The sequence below is a fragment of the Cebidichthys violaceus genome, unplaced genomic scaffold, assembly GCF_023349555.1.
Source record: "Cebidichthys violaceus isolate CVI_PGR_0920_01 unplaced genomic scaffold, fCebVio1.0.p SCAF_9, whole genome shotgun sequence".
Taxonomy (NCBI): domain Eukaryota; kingdom Metazoa; phylum Chordata; class Actinopteri; order Perciformes; family Stichaeidae; genus Cebidichthys; species Cebidichthys violaceus.
This window is the reverse complement of record NW_027176975.1, coordinates 11,058,292-11,077,281: the sequence shown is the minus strand read 5'-3', so window position 1 is coordinate 11,077,281 and position 18,990 is coordinate 11,058,292. Positions and strand designations below refer to the sequence as shown.

Below are 18,990 nucleotides of genomic sequence, written 5' to 3'. Positions count from 1 at the left end.
AGAAGCATGTGTGAATAGGTGTCCACGCTGCTCATTGCTTCATTAGATTCAGCTGTAAATTTGGTGATTATAGGAGTTAGTTCACGTGCTGAACAACAGATAAAACTGAGTAGCTGAATGTTTATGTAAAGTAAGATCGAAAAAGTGAAACCATGGAGACTTAGTAGAGGCTAAACGGCTAAATGCCAGTGAATAGCCCTGAAACCCGTCTCCACGTTAGGAGCAATTCACTAACAGTCACATAGTGAGTATGACAACTTTTTAAAAGTGTTAATGAGCATGTGATGTGTCAACGTTGATCAACGCTTCATAGCAGGGCAAAGTCAGGCTTACAGGCGATGAACGCTGTAGCACATGAAGTTGTGTCTACACGTGTTTGACAGCGAGTTGACTGACGACATGTGGACTCTGTGTTGTAGGTGCAGAGGAGGCTTGCAGCCATGGCAGGCAAGGGTCGTGGAATAGGTGCCTTTTCCTTCAACGTCGAGGCTCTGGGCATCGGCAGGGGCAGCATGCCAGAAGCCAGGGTGGGGCCCAACCCGCTGTTTCCAGTAAGTACCGACAACACACACACACACACACACAAATGCAGAGAACTCAGGATGACATATCACATTGCAGTGTATTAAATTCACCTCTAAGCCCTGAAAGCGTTTCATGGCACAGCATTTAAGTGATTTACCGTATTTGTTTACAAATCAGAGAGACATGTGCATGACAGTTCAAAAGTAGACTTGTATAAAAAAATAGATTAATTACATTTAAACAAACGTACAAGTTATGGAAAAAACGATGTTGTCTTTTGCATAAATGTAAAGTGAAATATTTGTAATAGTCAAGGTAACAATAGACAAACTAACAGTTGCTCATAAATGTTTGTTATTTTCTGCATGATGCAGCAAATAGAGGGTCATAGAACAGAAATGACTTTTGTGCACCAATGTACTCGTTTTCCTCATACTTTATGTGCACTGTGCCAATATCCTCTTCAAGCATAAAACACCCAGCTCACGACAAATATGACAGCTTGATTGTATTTTGCGAAGGCTCAGGCCCCAAAGCAGAGACTTAGCTAGAGTCGCTGGTATTAACTTTGCATTTCTTGACACACAGTCAAAGGGCTTAGTCATTAATTTTAATAACAGAGCCCCAAAAGTCCTTCTGCTAAACTGAAGGAATAGGCTAGAAATTCACTTTGAAGATGTCACAAGAAAGCCACCATCATGATTCATATTAGGTGAGCATTTATCCCCTAAGTTTATCTATGGGACTTTAGAGAGGCTGAGTACTGTTTGCAATATATCTCCGTGTCTGGGGGCCCATTGTCTCATGATTTGATGGTAGATATTCCCAAACACTTTACGACAAACCACCTGATAAACCTAATGCTTTTGAGGCCTATTTTTTTTGCATATTAAGCCTCGCTTTGTATGTGACACCTGTGCCCACTTGCTTAGACTGAAGGACCACAAAGGACATGCGTTCAGGATGTTCAGTGGTCATTATTGTTTAGTTTTTTTCTCAACATGAAATTTGGAGTGTATGTGTAATAAAGATATAATAAAACGATCTGTTAATTTTCAAGAACATTTAAGTACTTGAGCTGCTTTTGACTTGTCCTGAAATCATCTTTGTCAATGTAATTGTAGGATCAATTTGGTACGATTCTACTGTACAGTATTTTACTATAATTGCCCAAATATCAGTTAAAGCGAAGATGTATTCTGTTGAAGATGACACTAAACCTGTAAATCCATAAATGTACAGATTTTTCACATCTGCTCTATAGTGTAGGAGAAGAGGTTGAACACAAATGACCTGTGTAACATAGCTGTAACATAACTGTCATACTTAATTGGTATTATCACCCTTCACTATCCATCCTCTTCCAGAACACAGACTTCAAGCCGGTGCCGCTGAAAGCTGGCGAGGATGAGGACTACATGCTGGCCTTAAAACAGGAGATGAGGGGAACAATGCAACAGCTACCACACAACATTAAGGCTCAGTCCAATAAAGCAGGTGAGGAGGAAAGTAGCGCTTTAGAAACCTGATAGAAATGCTATGACAAGACAATTGGCTGCTGTGAGGGAAGATAATGCAGCACTTAGGAACAGACATTTCATTAGGGTCATATCTGGGAAAAGGAGAGAGAGGTATAGTTATTGCAGAATATTGAGTTACAGCTGCTGCCTCATCTGGCAGTTTTAATATTATTTCTGTGGTCTGGCCGGATGGTGTCTTTAGAGTTCCCTTGTTCAGCGATGAGCTAAATATATATTCCTAATAAGTAGATTAAGTTTTCAGAATGTCTAGTTCTAAATGTTATTAGATGCACAATTGAAGTGCTTTTTATTTTCTAACTTCATCTATCATGTCTATGAAAGTCTTTTGTTGTGGCACTATTAAAGCCAAAAACTGATGACTCGATAGTAAATTGTTCAAACTATGATTTATGATGGTGATAACGAATCAGGAGTAGGACCCGGTGGTTTATGTTGATAAAGTCATGGTTCTGATAAACTGCTGACTGCGTTGTATTTGTTTTAGACTATACCAAAGCAGACTTTACTCTTGTTTGCATGAAACAGAAGTGGAGAGATACACTGAGAGATACTTGAAGCAAAGACTGATAGAAGATCAAGATTGGAGTCCAGGTACGTGCATTACATACTGTCATTTGATTACAGCAAATTTAGAAGAACAAAAAGTTAAATAATGGAAATGCTATTCTTGATATTTTAGACTGGAACCTCCTTCCAAAAGAATTGATGCCCAAAAAGAAAAAAACGTGTGCTAAAAAAGGTATGTTAAAGCCATGATGTATGATGCCATTCCATTTTATTCCTTTAAGAATAAAGACAAAATGCCCCAATCCAACAGACACAAAGAAGAAAACTGTGAAGTTATCACGCAAAGACGCAGAGGATATGCTGAATAAATTAGACGTAAGCTTTTCTTCACTTGTTTGTTCAGTTTTAAACTACTGAGCATGAAATGTACTTTTCATTTTCTCTTAATGTGATTTATCAAGTACTCATGAAGTTGATGCAGTATAAATGAGCTTAGGATGTATAGATGTACTTACCCACAACTAGGTATGTCCTTCTGAGCTAGCAAGCGTTTTATTAAAATGTTATATTGATGACGTTTCAGAACCTGGCAAAGAAAGATGAAGGAAACCCTGAAAAATCAGACGATGAGACCGAAAAGAAACCTGGGAATGAGGAGGAAGAAATTGAAGAGGAAGAATGTGAAGAAGAGGATGTTGAAGAGGTTAGATTACAAATCACAACCTGGAATCGTTTTTGGCAAATGTGTCTAACGCAAATCTAATATGGTCGATATGTAAGAAGCTGAGTTAATATCTGACTTCATGTTTTTGTTTCTCCGTAGGAAAACGACTACATTGACAGCTATTTCGACAATGGTGAAGACTTTGCTGCGGACAGTGATGAGAACATGGATGGTGAAGCGACATACTGAGAAAGTATCGACCATGCGAACTTACTGTTGAAGTAACAATTATGTGACGGCCACTGTTGGTTAAATATTGTATATACGTTGCAAATAGTGTTTAGCAGAGTGATAGTTTTGTGTCATCTTGAAGGGCAGGCTTTCCTTTGAAGACTTGTGTAAATAACAAATGCCAAACTATGCACACTGGCAATAATTTATTCAAAATAGATGTATTTATTTTACAGCCTGTGGCACATTTCCACAGGTTAAAAAGGCACATACTGTCAACACATGTAATGCTTTTTCATGAAGTATCAAGTGAACACGGGAATACAATAAATGGGGAATATAACGAAGTCTAAATTCTCACAATTACAAAAATGAGTCGTTGTGGGAATAATGTGCATTTCCCATTTTCCTCACCATGCTGTGAAATAAAGAAACTATTTAGGCAAGCTAAAGGTAAGAGATTCAAGCAAATTTTATGGAAATTTAGAAACAATTCAACTGGTACCTCAATACTGATAGTGTAAGTATCTTAATAGTGTTGAAATAATTTAATTCTATATTAAACTCAATGGCAGCAATCATACTTTCCCAAGAAATAATGTTGGGAAGTACAATTTCCAACATGGCAATAAAACTGCATTTGCACCAAACCAAATCAGAATTATGATTTGCTGACATTGCTGAATAAACAGAGTTTCGCTGTTGAAATCCCTGGATATAGTTTGTGTGTAGCTTACCGAGAACACGGCAGCATAGATAACTAAAACATTACCTCGAGTCGATCGGCTACACTGATGATAACTCGAATGTATCCGTCTATTTGAAAATGTTCAGCAAAGCCCAATGTTTTTAGCCCATTGTTACTCCTCGTTGAAAAGCATGTAACCGTTAATAAACAGACCAGGAATGACATTGGCCACACTCTTATTCCTAGTTTCTCAACCGTATAAAAATGAATGCCCCCACTGCAAAGTGACTGTCCTTGTCGGTCAGATTGCATTGCTGTATAAGTTTATTAAAAAAAATGACTTATCAATGGGACCATCCACCTAGTCTTATTAGGTCTGAGTTGGCAAAGTAATCCCTTTTTATGTTTTCTCATGCCCACCGTGTTCACTGTCTCCTGTTTTGTCCACATGTCCCTGTGGATCTCCATTAACCACATTGCCATCATTGTGTCCAGCTTCTGCTTTGTTGTCTCCTCCAACAGGGAGGTCTAAATTATTGCCTTGGAGAGGTCCATGAGGTCTGTTGCCATGAGCTTGTGTAGGAATGCCATGATGGCTGACGTCAGCTTTCACGAGAACCTCATAGTACAGCAGATAAAACACAGGTGTGACAATGCCAACAACCAGCATAATGGCCACAGCCGTCCACCACCTCATGCCCCAGTCTGCCCCATAATAAGGGTCCTTTCTCTGTACCGGTTTATACTCCACTTCTCCTAGTAGCGGCTGCTGTAGCGTTAAGGAGGACACAACCTCATTTAGACTGCTGCGAGACGGACCTGTGGATTTCACCAGCCGCTCAATGTCCTTGTCCTTCTCCATGAGAAATCCTTCCACACTGTCAGAGGAAGAGTCTGTGGAGGACTCGGTGGGAAGGGAGGTAACAGGTGAGATCTGGTGGAGGCGCCTGGCAGCTGCAGGGGAGGCAGATTTGAGAGGTCCAGTGCTGTGAGTCTCAGTGAGGACACTGAAGCGCCTCACGGGAATCTTGACTGACCGCAGGGCAAAGAAGTCCTGCTCTGTCAAGAGGTTGTTGGCACGCTTTATATCCGCCACCTAACAAACACACAGGAGAAAGATGAATTTACGACGCTGCTTACTGCAAAACTACGATCTTACATTAACTGGGCTGAATATTCTGGATTCAAAGTCAACCAGAGAATGCAGGAACTAATCCAAATTATTAAATACAAAAAAGACAAAAAAGTAAAGCAAGCCAAATAAATATATATAGATAGATAGATAGATAGATAGATATGATTGCGGTGGAAATATATGGAGGGTATGCAATGACAGTTTTCATTAGAAAAATGCACTGTTCTTAAGGAGCTGTTATACAAATTAATGTAATCCAATCAAATAACCTTGATATGTTCTAAAGGAGTGTTTTTGTTGCATGTCATAAACTGAATCATTTATTGTTACAAGTGTGTCATGTATTTATATATTTTTGCCACTAAGAGGCAACTGAACAGGTTGTGAACACAAAATCTGAGCTAGTCGCTAGCCTGCATATGCTGTTAAGTGCTGAGCGGGTAGCGAACAATGGGTTTTTAGGGCAATTTTTCAGGTCTAAAAGCTTAACAATGAGCCGAAACTCACCATAAAGCCCTGTGTAGTCGAGGGGAGCCGCAGATTCATCACTACAAGCGACCCCTTTCACATTATCATTTAATACATTGTTATAAAAATAACAATTCTAGCTGCTTTAAATATGCAACAAGGAAAATGAAGGTGAGTTGAGTGGGTACTCTTCAAGGAGATTAAGAAAGACAGACACACAGGTCTGAGCACCAACGTACTGAGCAATGGTACTGCAGGGCAATGCTGTTCAGGGTGTCCCCCTCCTGGATATCTCTGGTCAGGTAGATAATGTCGTCCATTCTCTCTCTGGAAGTGCTTCTCCGCAGCCTCTCTCTGCCACGCGGCCGCAGCTCATAGCTCTCCCCATCCTCCTCGGACAGGTCATTCTCTGAGCCATTGTTTCCAAACAGATAGGCATGACCACCATTGGCAGGCTGCACCATGGTGGCTGACTGGAACCCATAGTGCTGGCTTATACTGGACATTTTTCTTCACTGTACTGGGAAGAGCAGAGACAGGATTCAGTACCAAAATACCAGCAAGGTATGCTTTATTCTGAAGGAAGTTAAAAAGAAAAAAACTCGCCTGAGCCAGTCAGTCCGACAGTAAGTCACACAAAATTCTCATTGTATAGCTTAAAATAAGAGAGGGCTAAGCTGGCTGGCACACATGCCTCTGACAACTTGACAGATGAGGCATCAACACTTTGGCTATACATCCAGGTGACTCTGTCGTCATTGTTTTTACCAGGATTAGCTGCTTAGGGGAGAGGAACTATCACTTTGTTCCATTGTAACTGTCAATGTCATCCCACTGTTATAAATTGACCATGTCAAATGTATGACACCATTCGAGCCCATGCATTTATTTCCTAAAACCTGCAATTAAGATAGCAGTGAAGTTCAGTTCAGCATTCTAAATGAGAGACTCAAATCAATCTCACGGACAGTCCTCATTCATGTTACAGTTAAAAGTAGATACGATTGATAAGAGACGTTACAGGCAGTACGTTGAATCCTCGAGATGTCAATGTCCTCTGTTTTTGCAATACGTTTGCTTCAATAAGCATTACGACCATGATAACATTACTGTCGACTGGCATATCTTGACCGATAACGTTAACGTCTCCTAACGTTAGCTACTGCCCTATCGCAGCGGTGATGTAAGTTAGCGGCTATGAGCAAAACATAAGATAACTAACGTACTTTAAACGTGAGGTAATGTTAGCCACGTTAGCAGCTGGCAATCTAACGCATTACCTACAACCATCTTCTTTATTAATCACACAGGAGAGTGATTAACAAGCTAATCTTACAAGAGTTTACTGTGGTTAAAATACCATGTTGGCACATTTTTAACTAAGAAATTGGCTATAAAACAACATAGCTAGCTTAATGCTACACCTCAGTCTCTCGCTCCAAAAAAGTCCAGTCGAGAGGAATAACTACGTACTTTAGAAACACAAGCCACCAAAGCAGTGTCTTAAATGAACAGCTAAGTTGGTCTTGTACTGATAAGACTGAGATGTACAGCGCACACAACTAAGACCCATCTGCACAGGCTAACGTCAGGCTAGTGCTAACTAGCGTCCACCTTATGTTATGTGACAAGTAACGTTTGTGCCTTTCTATCAGCCAGTTGTCACAGTTGATGAATGATAAGTTAGGATGATGTCACCAACAATAACCTTTACCTGATAATGTGAACACCAATCAATCAGTTGACCAGGATAATATCCATATTTCCACAGGATTTACCTTCGGTCTCACCTTCCTTTTTGCTTGCTTAGCGTTAGTTTCCTACCTGCTAGTTGAGTTGCTACCGCTCACGCCACGTCAACAAAATGTTTGCGTAGTGACGTTTCCAGTGACGTCTCCAACAGAGTCCTGACTTTAAATCGCGAGATGGCGCTAAAGGACAGGGTCGTTATTGGTGTGATGGGAACCAACAGAGTTGCAACTTTTTAAAATTAGTATTGTTATAGTCAGACATTTGTATTCATATCCGTGGCAACCAAATTAATTGCTTACCGTGTACCTAAACTAATTGCCATGTTAATTAAAAAAAATTCAACATATCTAGTCAGTAGAAAATAGGCTAATTACCATTACTGGGTTTATGGAGTGTATGGCGTAAATGTCATCAATGCCTATTCTAAATTAGAGTAAGCACCGTCCCTCCTATCATTTAATGTAAGCTGGGGACATATTTAGCATAATACTTATTTATAACACAACATGATCGGGTACCCGGGAAAAGATGCATGCACACTTGCATGCATTAGTTATTTAATTTTGTCAGATTTTAAATAACGTATGAAGAAGTAAACATTTGCACAGTGTATGTTGAGTGAAGAAAGGAGAGACCAGCCCTAACAGGACCGTTTATCGGGAGCTTTATCGGGCCACAGGATGGCGCTGTGCACCACCACACTGAGCACCCACGAGAAACAAATGAGATTAAAACATCTTGTCTCATTAGGCAGCCACCGGGAGACGAGCTGGAATCCCGTGGGTAGCTGCAAACTAATCTTCCCGTTGGATCGGTGAGTTGTGTATGTGCTTACAGCAGCAGTAGCTCTCACGTGGCCGCAGGAGGACGACGTTGTTTATAGAGGGAGAGTAGAAGGTCCTGCACAGACCGGGGAACATCTCCGTCTCTGTTATTTCTCCCGGCTCCAGTCCCGTTAGATGACACACACACGCTTCACCCCATGCAGTTCACCGGGATCCCCAAGCCGCCGAAAGACAAATCGAGTTGAGCAGCAGTTATCGGATGCTGTTTGAGAAGAGAAGGAGCTTTTGACTCTGAGAGGACTCATCGATGTTATCGTCAGCATTAAATACATCGTAGTAATTTATCTTGGACGGAGAATCCAAGGAAGGTGTCAGGTAAGTTGGAATGATATAGTAAGTCTCTTTTCAAACATGCTTGTTTGTCATAGTGAGTACGGGCTGATAGTACGGATATGCGGCGAACAGCAAAACTTTGCTGGAGGATTTCATAGAAATACTTGGATGCAATAAATCGCTTTGTGACACATGGTTACACCGACTCTAGGACAATGCAAACGTCTCAGATTTTTTTTTTAGTAAGTCAGTCAGTAATGATTGGTCACTCAAGGCGTTATAGTGGTGTATTGATAGTGCAGCGAATAAAAGAAACAAATGAGTAGCGATACTCCTCATCAATTATGCCAGACAGCTCAAGCAGACATATTGTAGAACACTATAACAAAACGATTAAAAGTGGTTGGCCACTGCTAATTTCTTTTTGCATTGTGCCAAAAATCCCCCTTGGAGCAGCTAATAAAATTGAAAAGCCTAAATATTGATTCAGCGCAATCAGTAAATGAATGGCCGGGTAGCCCATTGACGACGGAGACAAACGCTTCCATGGTTACATCCAGGATCTCCAGTGTGATTACTGCGCTTTGTGTGGGTTTCTCTCTCCCACTGAAATAAAACAACAATTCAGGGGGAACTGCCACACATGGTGAGCTGGAGACCCTCTCATAAAGGCTCCGTTGACTAATCTATAGGCTTACTCGGGCCATAAGTAATCTTGGCACACTTAAAGTTGCGCACATGTGCTGTTACTGTTAAATCAATGAGTGGTGCCTGTAGCCTAATTGTGCTGCTGCTTCTTTGCGTATTTTACGCAGACGTGCAGGCTCCATAGTTCACACCAGTTGATGGGGTGGGGTTTGTCTTTCCTTAAATAATTGAATATGTCCACCTTATCTCTAATTGCCTTGGCATGATGTCATCTTGCTTCGTCCCTTGCAAATCTCTTTTGTTGCCTCCTCTGTTGTGCCTCAGCACAGTTAAATCCTTTTTCTCACTGGGGAGGAAGGGAGGGAGCTGCTTCTGTATCCATTCAGCACTTACACCTGCTCTTCCTTAGCGCCAGCCGCCACTGTTAACTGTTTCTGGACTATATCTTTGTATAAAATGGTGACATTATTGGATCTGTTGAGCAGTTGTCCCCCTTTGTTTGTAAAGAAGCAGCAAAATTTGCCATGAAATTTTTAATTTTTTCCCCGTCCTCAAACCTAAAATCTCTATTTCCATCATCCCAAACCCCTGGGCCACAGTCAGTCTTTTTTTTTGTAGATCTAGATCCTCTAAGATCCACACTTGCTCAGAGCTCAGGTCCTTTGTTTGTCAGTGTTTATGTCATCGCCTGGCAGGGGTCAGCCCCCAGTCGCCTGTGTGATGGTCTGAATGTGATTCACTGGGCGGAAACTGTTTAACTGCCTGCCTCTCTCCGGTTCTGTCTCACCCCTCTAATGGCTGCGCAGTACAAAAGGGGACAGTGCCATAAACAGAGCTTGTACATTGATGAAAGGTGTTGAAGTGTTGCACATTGCAGAAAGGATGAGATTGATGTTTGTCGGGGACGAGAAGGCGTGCCTTCCCAGTGTGTTGGAATAGAGGGAAATTTGCACAGTTCTCAATACTGCCTTGCAACAGGCTGTGGCTGCCTCCGCTGATATGTGCACCATGGATCACTTTTGGGGGCAAGAGGTGTAAAGGATGTCTTTATCTGTTTATAACGTTGAATTCAAACATTGCATGTTACTCTATTTAGATAGTATGATCTTTTTTGTGATCTGAAGTAGTTCTATATTGCTTCCCATATTGTTTATATTAAAACACAAGTTAATTGGTTGCTTTCTTACATGTTTTCTGCAGCTTATGATATCCTTTTTAATAATCACATGAAAATGCAGGCCTGCGGAGGATAACCTTCATTTAGGCTATGTAGCAAATGTTATAACTAGTAAACGCACTGCAAGAGGTTATACTTTGCCTCAGTGAGTGTTCTGCATTTACATTTTTCATGACGTGAGATGAGAAAACCAGCAGACCTACATACTATACACCTCTTATTAGTTATGGTCTGGTTTTTATTTCCACACCTTGAGAGGATAAAATGTTGCACCAACATTCCCACTTCTCCCTCAAATTACCATTTCCCTCAGAAGTACCATGCAGCAGAACAATTCATAATTGTGTGCAAGACAGATGTATACCTTAAACCCGCCTCATTTTCACTGTGCTGTGAGCTGACTGGGCTCACTGAATGCGTGTTTGAGTTTATGAACCGTAGGGCTCGACATTTTTGAAACACTACGTTTGTGCATGCACAGCATGTGGAAGGTTTCAAGGCTGCAAATTAATTTATTACCATTATACATCACAGGGTTGCACAATTAAATATAAGTTGTAGCCCCTAATGCTATACACACATATTACATAATACAAATATTTAAATTGGAATAGAATAAAATAAAATAAAATATAACGATACAGTTACTTGTATACACATCCTTATATACCAAGAGAGATAGACCATACCTTTTAATTATATTTAGGCTATATTAAAATGAGCCCATTGAGATTAACAACAACCATGATGCAAACTGGAAAATAAGTCACTGCTGTGGGCAGACAGGGCAGAGATAGAAGAAGTATGCTATAAGGTCTAAGAAGAAATTGAAAAAGCAGGAAAATATCTGATGAATTGAAAATAATTAGTTTCAGTGTTTTTAGTTGTTTAACTTGTGTACCAACATGCCTGAAAAACCCTGATAAAGCTGATTTTAGATTTAGTGAGTGGACAAATCCAAGTCGTAAATAAGTCTTTTAAAATGTTTTTGGGGATTTTAGTACTTGTTTAAAAAATCATTTGACAGTTCATGCTTACGCACAGGAGACAGTATCATGTTTTAGTAGTTGTTGTTCTTGGAGCTGAGGGAAAGGAAAGTAGTGAGTCCTCAACGATAGCCAACCATCCAGAGGTCTTTTCAGTGGGCCTTAAAAACCGCATATTATTCCCGGTAAGAGGATGTTAGTATTGTCCCTGCAGCAAACCCTCGGCCATGACCTTGCTGTCAACTCTAATAATTGTACTCTCATACATATACACGCATGTACACACACACACACACTCACACACACACACACACACACACACACACACACACACACACACACACACACACACACACATACGTATTGTTATATCTTGCACTCTATAGCGGTGAGGTGTCCTCCCACAACTGCCCGGCATGTCCATTCAAGTATTAAACTTGAACTCTGACCTCTTGTGGTGTTAGTAAAGCCGGTGGCCTCTGACAGGTCAGCCTTTCCTACCTGCTGTGATGAGTACAGACTATCACATTACCCATTTATCTATTGGGTTTAACAATAATACAAGTATAAATATATTTTGATTAACCCATAACATTAATGAAGTTTCTTATATTTTCGTAATATGTTCATCATATTCTATGGTAATTACATATAAGTCTAGTTAAGCTAAAGCAGCTATGTTTCATTTCAATTTGCAAACTGCATGGTAAATCAGCAGGAAGCACACAGAGCAACATCACTCTCTCAAATGTCAAAACATAATGAAAAGTAAAACGTTTAGAAGGCTGTTTCCTCTGGTTCACATTAGCTAGGCTAGACTCTGTAGTTTGTACAAATTAGATTAAGTCGCACGGACTGTTGAAAGTAGGAATTCTTTTTTTTCCTTTTGTGATCATTGAATGACTTATTATTCTGAAGCCATAAACCTGCTCTGCAGCCTTATTTGATAAATGAACACGCTGTTTGGTTGCTCTTCACTGATCCCATTCTTTGAACGTGCAGACCCCCACATGGGTCCCTCTGTAGGGCAATAAATCCCTGTGACTTTGCCTTGCCAAGATGTTTTTGGGGGAGCCACGTGGAACACATCCCATAACGGCCCCTGCTTCCTGTCCTAATTTAGACTGGTCAGGTTGAGTGGGTCACACGTCATGTTCGACTGGAAGGACATCTTGGCTATCCATCCCTATACCCTTCCCTTCTTTGTTAGTACCGCCACTGCCTTTCACCAGGGTCTTTGTGTGTGTGTGTGTGTGTGTGTGTGTGTGTGTGTGTGTGTGAGAGAGAGAGATAGAGAGAGAGAGAGTGAGAGAGAGACACAGAAGGGTCGGGTGCCTATTTAAAACATAAACCTGTTGATGTAGGTCACTGACTCTAAGATCAATCTTTCAAAATCCTTAGTTCTCTCCATTACCCTTCAACCTTATTTATCCGCCACCCCAATGTGCGTGTCTGACCCATTCTGTATTATTTCATCCTCACACACACACACACACACACACACACACACACACACACACACACACACACATACACACACACACACACACACACACACACACACACACACACAAACACACACTCATCTCCGACCCCCCATCTGCCCCGTCCCTTACACCAGCCGCTCTTTCTTTCTTTTCTTGTCTTTCTCTGTTTATCTCTCACTTCCCTCATTGTACTGTAGTTGGTCATGACAGAGGAATTCCTCCAATCGGTGGGGGTGGTTGATCTGAGCATGGCTGAGAGGTGACGGGGGGTGTTTATTGTTGTAAAAAGATGTATTCATCCACTGGCTTTGGGTGCCTTTTATTATATCATAGCTTTGTGAGTAAAATATCTCACAAGATCAGGATCAATTGATGCTAAATAGAAAAGACACTCTGCATTGTTGTCTTTCTTTGTGTGATATGTGAAGCACTGCAAAGGAAAAATGTTTGGATTTGATGAAAATGTCATTCAATGCAAGATAAGATAACTTTCAAATTGACTGTTGTGTCTATGTCAGTGCATGATAGGATCCAAACACATGTGTGTTTTTACAATGTGTAAGCACGTAAGTGCACCCGCTCACATTCAGAGCTGCATAACAAACACTACTGTTCTGAATCTGTGCGACCGACAACAAGCTTTATGACCAGCTAGATGAGAGCAATGTGCAGCACAACAGTTCTTATTATTTTTCTGTATGATAATAAGGATCTGTAGACCACACTTGTTCAGGGATTTGTTTCCTCCTCAATCCTGCCATCTGGCCCTTAGTTTTCCAAAGCTGCAAAGGCCTGAAAGAGGGGCTCTCCCACACCTACTGTACCAAAGATGTGTGTGCTGTGTATGTCCTTGTTTAGGAGTGATAAAGTAGAGCCGAGAGAAAAGAAAGGAGTCTGAATAGGATGGTTTGGATTCTGTTGGAGAGGAGGCCAGCATGCCAAAAAGTGGGAGAAACAAAAGACTAGAGAACTGTGGCAATTTTCGAAATGCACAGAAAACACAGAAAGGAGCATGAGTGAACAAAAGCCTGCTCCTTAAAATTGTGTGCTGGTCAGTGAATCGTAAAGTCCTGCTTCTTCTCCAGTGAAAATACTCCCCCGTTCTCTGTTTTGGGAACTCTTTTGAAATGCAATTAGCATTTCATCCAGACCCAACTAGTTACATGCAATGAAGTAATACCCTTGCTAATTTGGCCCTTTGGTGTGCGAGGCTGTGGAGAGCACAACCTTGTTTAATCCCCTGAAAGTGCCTTTCTGTCGGCCTCCATCACTGTGTGTCGTACAGGCTAATCAGTCAGCCAATGCTCAAACTGGAAAGCGCTCTGAATTGCTCATGCACTGGTTCCTACTCAGTTGGAACCACTTTTCTTTTCTATATTCCTTACTTCCCACTAAGAAGAAGAAAAAAAGTCCTGTTTTTAGTTAGGGATGCGAGATGCCATTGGCTCAACTTAAGAGCAGCCGACCACGGCCCTGAGGACAATACCTCAGGAAAACTCTCCCTCTCTCTGTTTCTTTTTTCACAGTAAAATGCACACTTGATTGGCAGCCTCTTGCCCCTGAAGGAGAAATGCCTGGTTGAAAAGTATCGGCTGACAATAGCTGGGAGGCTGACCTCATGCGTTTTTGTTCTTTAGAGAATTCATTCAAGTGTTTTTTAGCTCCCTTTATGTGGAATGGCATAATTTGGCTGCAATTCAGCACATTGCCATTCTCATTTCCCCTCAAATATTTCTCCCCCTCATGTTGGACTAATGGTAGGTTTTCTGTTTTTCTCCTCAAAATAACTAGAATTCTGTTTTGGGGTAGAGCTCTCCAAAATAAGCCAAGTGAGTAACAAGTGAGTTTTTTGTCAGATTTAATGATGTATGTTTTAGCTCTACTCGCTTATTAAGGTTCTTAATTTCTTCTCAACAACTTCTCTGTATGGCGAGAACATTCACTAATCTAAAAATACTAGAAGGAGAAACTACACGTGAAGTGCAATTATGGGCTCATGAGTTGACCGGGTATGGCAGCCGCGGCTTCGCCGGGCTGAGAACGGACGGCGGGTGGTTTCTGTGGTAGGGCCCGAGACACATTGGGCTGGTGGCATCGCTTAGCGTGAAGTGGAGCTCAAACAGAAAACAATCCAATAAACAGAGCAAAGGAGGCACCATGGTTTTAGGCCAAACACGTATGCTTATAAATACAAACTGAACTAATACAACAGCCTTTCTATGAAAAGAGACAACATTTTGGTTGTATCCATTAAATATCACAATAGCATTTATTTATTTATTTTAGTTAATTAGATTTGCTCTATTTCCTTTTGTGTTTAAAGTATCAGTGGCTTTAATAAAAACTTTTTGGAAAGATATTTTGAGCAAACTTCTGCCTGCTCTTATTAAGCATTTTTCATATTTAGTCTGACTTCTGAATAATAACCAGGCCATCTGACCACAAGGCACTTCCATTTTCAACTGTTTATATTCCTGAATAATTGGCTTAGCAGTCACAACATACATTGTATACAAAGACAGGTTGATACACAAAGGCAAATTCCCTATCTTTCTGTAGCTTTTTCTACCTACCACACCATCTGCCTCTGTGTTGCTGTTTACTCATCTGTTTATCTCAGTGAGTATCAGGCACGCACTGTACTGTATGTTTTTGTGGTTACTTTTTAGTGTGAATGAGGAGACACACAAACGTTCCAGGAACCCCGTTATATTAGCTGATGTTAATGACAGAGCAGTTTCTTTTTGTGGCCAGACTGACTCCAGATCACCGACCAGAGCTGTAAGATTGATGAATGAGATCCCACTGAAGGCCTGTGTGTGTGTGTGTGTGTGTGTGTGTGTGTGTGTGTGTGTGTGTGTGTGTGTGTGTGTGTGTGTGCGGGTGTGTCTGTGTGTGTGTGTGTGTGTGCGTGTGTGTGTATTTATGCGGTTGGTTGTGACTAACTGCCAGATATAACCACAAGCTCTTCACCAAGGGGCGTCTCAGGACCAGGGAAGCCTCAGGGCAAGGATGCCTCATGGGAAAGCCCTTGATTAAAACTCTACAGATTGTTATCCTACACACCCTACCAAAAGGGAAGTAAGAGTCTTGCTTTTCCCTTTTGAAGCTTCCAATACAGATTATTCTCAGTGAAATAGCAAGGATGAAAACAAAGTCCTTGGCTGTGATTATACAGTAGAGGCTGGTACTTTACCTCGAGAAGCTTCCAGAGAGCTAAAGTGGCAAAACAGGATGACAGATTCTGTATTTAATGAGACAAAAATAGAGGCATATTTTTTAGTTAACAAGGAGAAATTTAAATCACTCAGTGTAAAACATGACTGCCTGTGACAGCTCACATGATTACATACTTATGTCAACAGCCCGGTTACCTGACTAACCACAGACGGCACAGGACACGTGCTATGCAGTGAATTCTGCAGTGTCACACTTACTACCATCCTCTGACTGTTAAGTCTTGGGCTTGTGAATAATTGATGCTAAAGATTGCGACACACAGACCACTGTCAGGAGAAACCCTAGAGGCATCAGCGCCGAGCACTGACCCGAGGAGCAGCCCTGCAACCAGACACCTCCTCGGCACCTCTGACAGGGATATCCAATAGATCAGTGAGTGAGTATGTGTGTGTGTGTGTGTGTGTGTGTGTGTGTGTGTGTGTGTGTGTGTGTGTGTGTCTGGGAGTTATCCAAAGTTGTGTTTTTTGTGAACCAGGCTCCTTACACCAATAGGCTGCTCTAGGGCTGGCAGGTGACCAGCACTGACCAGCACTCATGTTATCACTGTTGCCTGGTCATAGTGCTTATCATGTTTGAGCCTGTCGGGAAGGCTGTGTGGTGATGAGCTATCCATCACAGAGATACAGGAAAAGAGGTTAAGATCATCGATAAGATGTGTGACGGAAAGATATCAGAGGATAGAGAGGAGTGATTGATTGGAAGCGGATATTGAAGGGGTACTCTACATGAAGTATACATGCTATTTTGTTTACATTTACATATATTTTTGTATTGCCAACATATTATTCCCTTTGCTTTGATTTGAACTCAGCCGGTGAAACGAGTGGAATTAGTGGCACTCCTGTTGTAGCTCAATGCCCAGTGCTGAGATACTTTCCTGGCAAGCACAAAGCCTGCTTGTGCAAGAGGACCATAATTAAAAAAAACTCAGCATATTGAAAAGAAGAAAGAAGTTAGTTGGAATTTATATTTACTGGACAAAAATTATTACGGTGAAAGCAGGTTCAAGGTTGAGGTCTATTAAGATAATAACTGACTGTGGTTAGAGTCACAGAATAAGTCAATAAAAGTAATTTGGGATTGTCAGAAAGTGAAGTCTCTTTGTGTTATTGTCTGTGGCTTGTTAGAGCGCCATGTCCTGGAGCCCTGGCCCCAGCCATCAATTTCTGTTTGTTTGGCCCACAATATTTGTGATGGACAGTGTGTTTTCATGCATTTAAAAACTCTCCAGTGTCCTGGCCCATCAACCAGCTGTCTATCTTGCATTTTGGTTGCATATGCTGACTGTGCCAGCTCTGGCGGATGTATCCATGTATGCAAACGTGTGTGTGTGTGTGCGTGTGTGTGCGCATGCATGCAGCAGTGTCACTGTGGACCTCTCTACATGGACTCTTACTCCCAGCCTTATCAATGTCAGAGATCTGTGCCAGGCACCGCATGCCACCTTTTGCTTTGACAGACAGATCATTGGTCCTCCTGTGACCCCCGGGGTCAGGGTTGGCACAATGCATGATGCCAGCATAGAAACTGCATTGACGCTTATGAAACAGACCTGTGCCATCCACACATCATCTGTTTTGTATTAGGCCCTTTGAAGGAAGTGCAGCATCAGTGGATACGAAAAGGACCACCCCTCAGTTTTGGAATAGGAGGACGTTGTTGATCTAGATGGTTGAATGCTTGCTACCATCCATGTAGAAGATTGTGGTTGAAGCGATGTTTGGGGAGGTGAGGTTTTGAGGCTCAAAGATTTACTTAGGAAATAGTGCATGGGAAGTCAGACCCTTTATTCTGAAAAACGAAATCAGACATGACATAGAGAGACTGAGATTACATTTAAAGAAAATATTCTGTATGATAAAAAAATATATGCTGTGGTAAATTAGATTTTGCCATAACCAAAACAGACATTCTGTGCCTTTACTCTCCAATATGACTCAATTAGGCAGGCAAGTAGTCACTAGCAGGAGTCCAGATACTATTAAATAGCACCTACCCTCCACCTATGCGATTACCCAAGAGTATAGCCTTGACTAGTGTGGACTTACACTGTAAGGCAGTTCCAGTGAGATGATACAAGAGAGAGGGTTAATAGCTTTTCACTCAAGCTCTCAGTCAGTGGTGCAGGAAGTTCCCAACCCCAGGAGAGCGAGCAGGGCGAATAACAAGATTTATTCTCTTTGTCCAGCGACACACTCACCTCTCGGCCCCCTTAGCCTCACCCTATGTTCCCCACTGTCCAGCCCCACCAGCTCTAAATCCTTTTTTGATGGATTTTCCAGCAATCTCTCCAGTGCTGGCGCCATGGACACACACACACACACACACACACACACACACACACACACACACACACACACACACACACACTCTCACATCACATCTGCATTAATTGTTTCTGACTGTAGCTGTCAACCAACAACTTTTAAAGCTGTGTCTTGTTCTCCTAGCTGACAAACTGATTGATGGATGGTTGCTATTTAAACACCCGCCACTACCGAGAATAACTCAAATTGATATAACAGTAACGGAACATGTGAAAAAAGGGATATTTTCAATGTCCAACTTTCCTAAATGATTTTTGCTTTCGAAAGAAGAACCAAACAACATGACTTCATTCACCGTAGCTGCTGATGTTCTTTTTCAACCTTGTAATTAAGAGCTTTTTTTTTTTTTTTTTTTTACAGACCTTACGTGTTTATACTATTGGCAAGGCATCGTGGTGCAGATTATGAATGGGATGGGTAAGAGGCAGCAGGAAGAGGAAAGACAGGACAGAGTGGCTGCAATTTAGCGGGCTCCACCCCATTTGTCATGCGGTGC

At 41.5% G+C, this 18,990-nt stretch overlaps 3 protein-coding genes across 5 annotated transcripts in view; 2 read left to right on the top strand and 1 right to left on the bottom strand.

Moving 5' to 3' along the window:
- Positions 1 to 4: 4 nt before the first annotated feature.
- polr3g (polymerase (RNA) III (DNA directed) polypeptide G) lies at positions 5 to 4,307 on the top strand. Its single transcript, XM_068704031.1, has 8 exons — positions 5 to 244; positions 420 to 551; positions 1,893 to 2,022; positions 2,592 to 2,657; positions 2,746 to 2,805; positions 2,884 to 2,948; positions 3,157 to 3,276; positions 3,397 to 4,307. The coding sequence occupies exons 2-8, from the start codon at positions 441 to 443 to the stop codon at positions 3,484 to 3,486; spliced, it is 642 nt and encodes a 213-aa protein (XP_068560132.1). The 5' UTR covers positions 5 to 244; positions 420 to 440; the 3' UTR covers positions 3,487 to 4,307.
- Positions 3,660 to 7,587, bottom strand: lysmd3 (LysM, putative peptidoglycan-binding, domain containing 3). 3 transcript variants are annotated; one of them, XM_068704028.1, is made up of 3 exons: positions 7,474 to 7,587; positions 5,999 to 6,279; positions 3,660 to 5,252 (listed from the first exon to the last, which is right to left on the bottom strand). In XM_068704028.1, the coding sequence occupies exons 2-3, from the start codon at positions 6,263 to 6,265 to the stop codon at positions 4,557 to 4,559; spliced, it is 963 nt and encodes a 320-aa protein (XP_068560129.1). In that variant the 5' UTR covers positions 6,266 to 6,279; positions 7,474 to 7,587; the 3' UTR covers positions 3,660 to 4,556. The 3 variants fall into 3 exon arrangements, with proteins under 3 accessions (XP_068560129.1, XP_068560130.1, XP_068560131.1); XM_068704029.1 differs by having other exon boundaries at positions 5,999 to 6,274; XM_068704030.1 differs by having other exon boundaries at positions 7,538 to 7,580.
- A 743-nt stretch (positions 7,588 to 8,330) lies between these two features.
- The window catches only part of adgrv1 (adhesion G protein-coupled receptor V1), a 106,689-nt gene continuing 96,029 nt past the window's right edge, over positions 8,331 to 18,990 (top strand). Inside the window, exon 1 of the mRNA XM_068703403.1 lies at positions 8,331 to 8,671. The gene's annotated coding sequence lies outside the window, so the exon portion shown is untranslated. The remainder of the gene's footprint in view (positions 8,672 to 18,990) is intronic.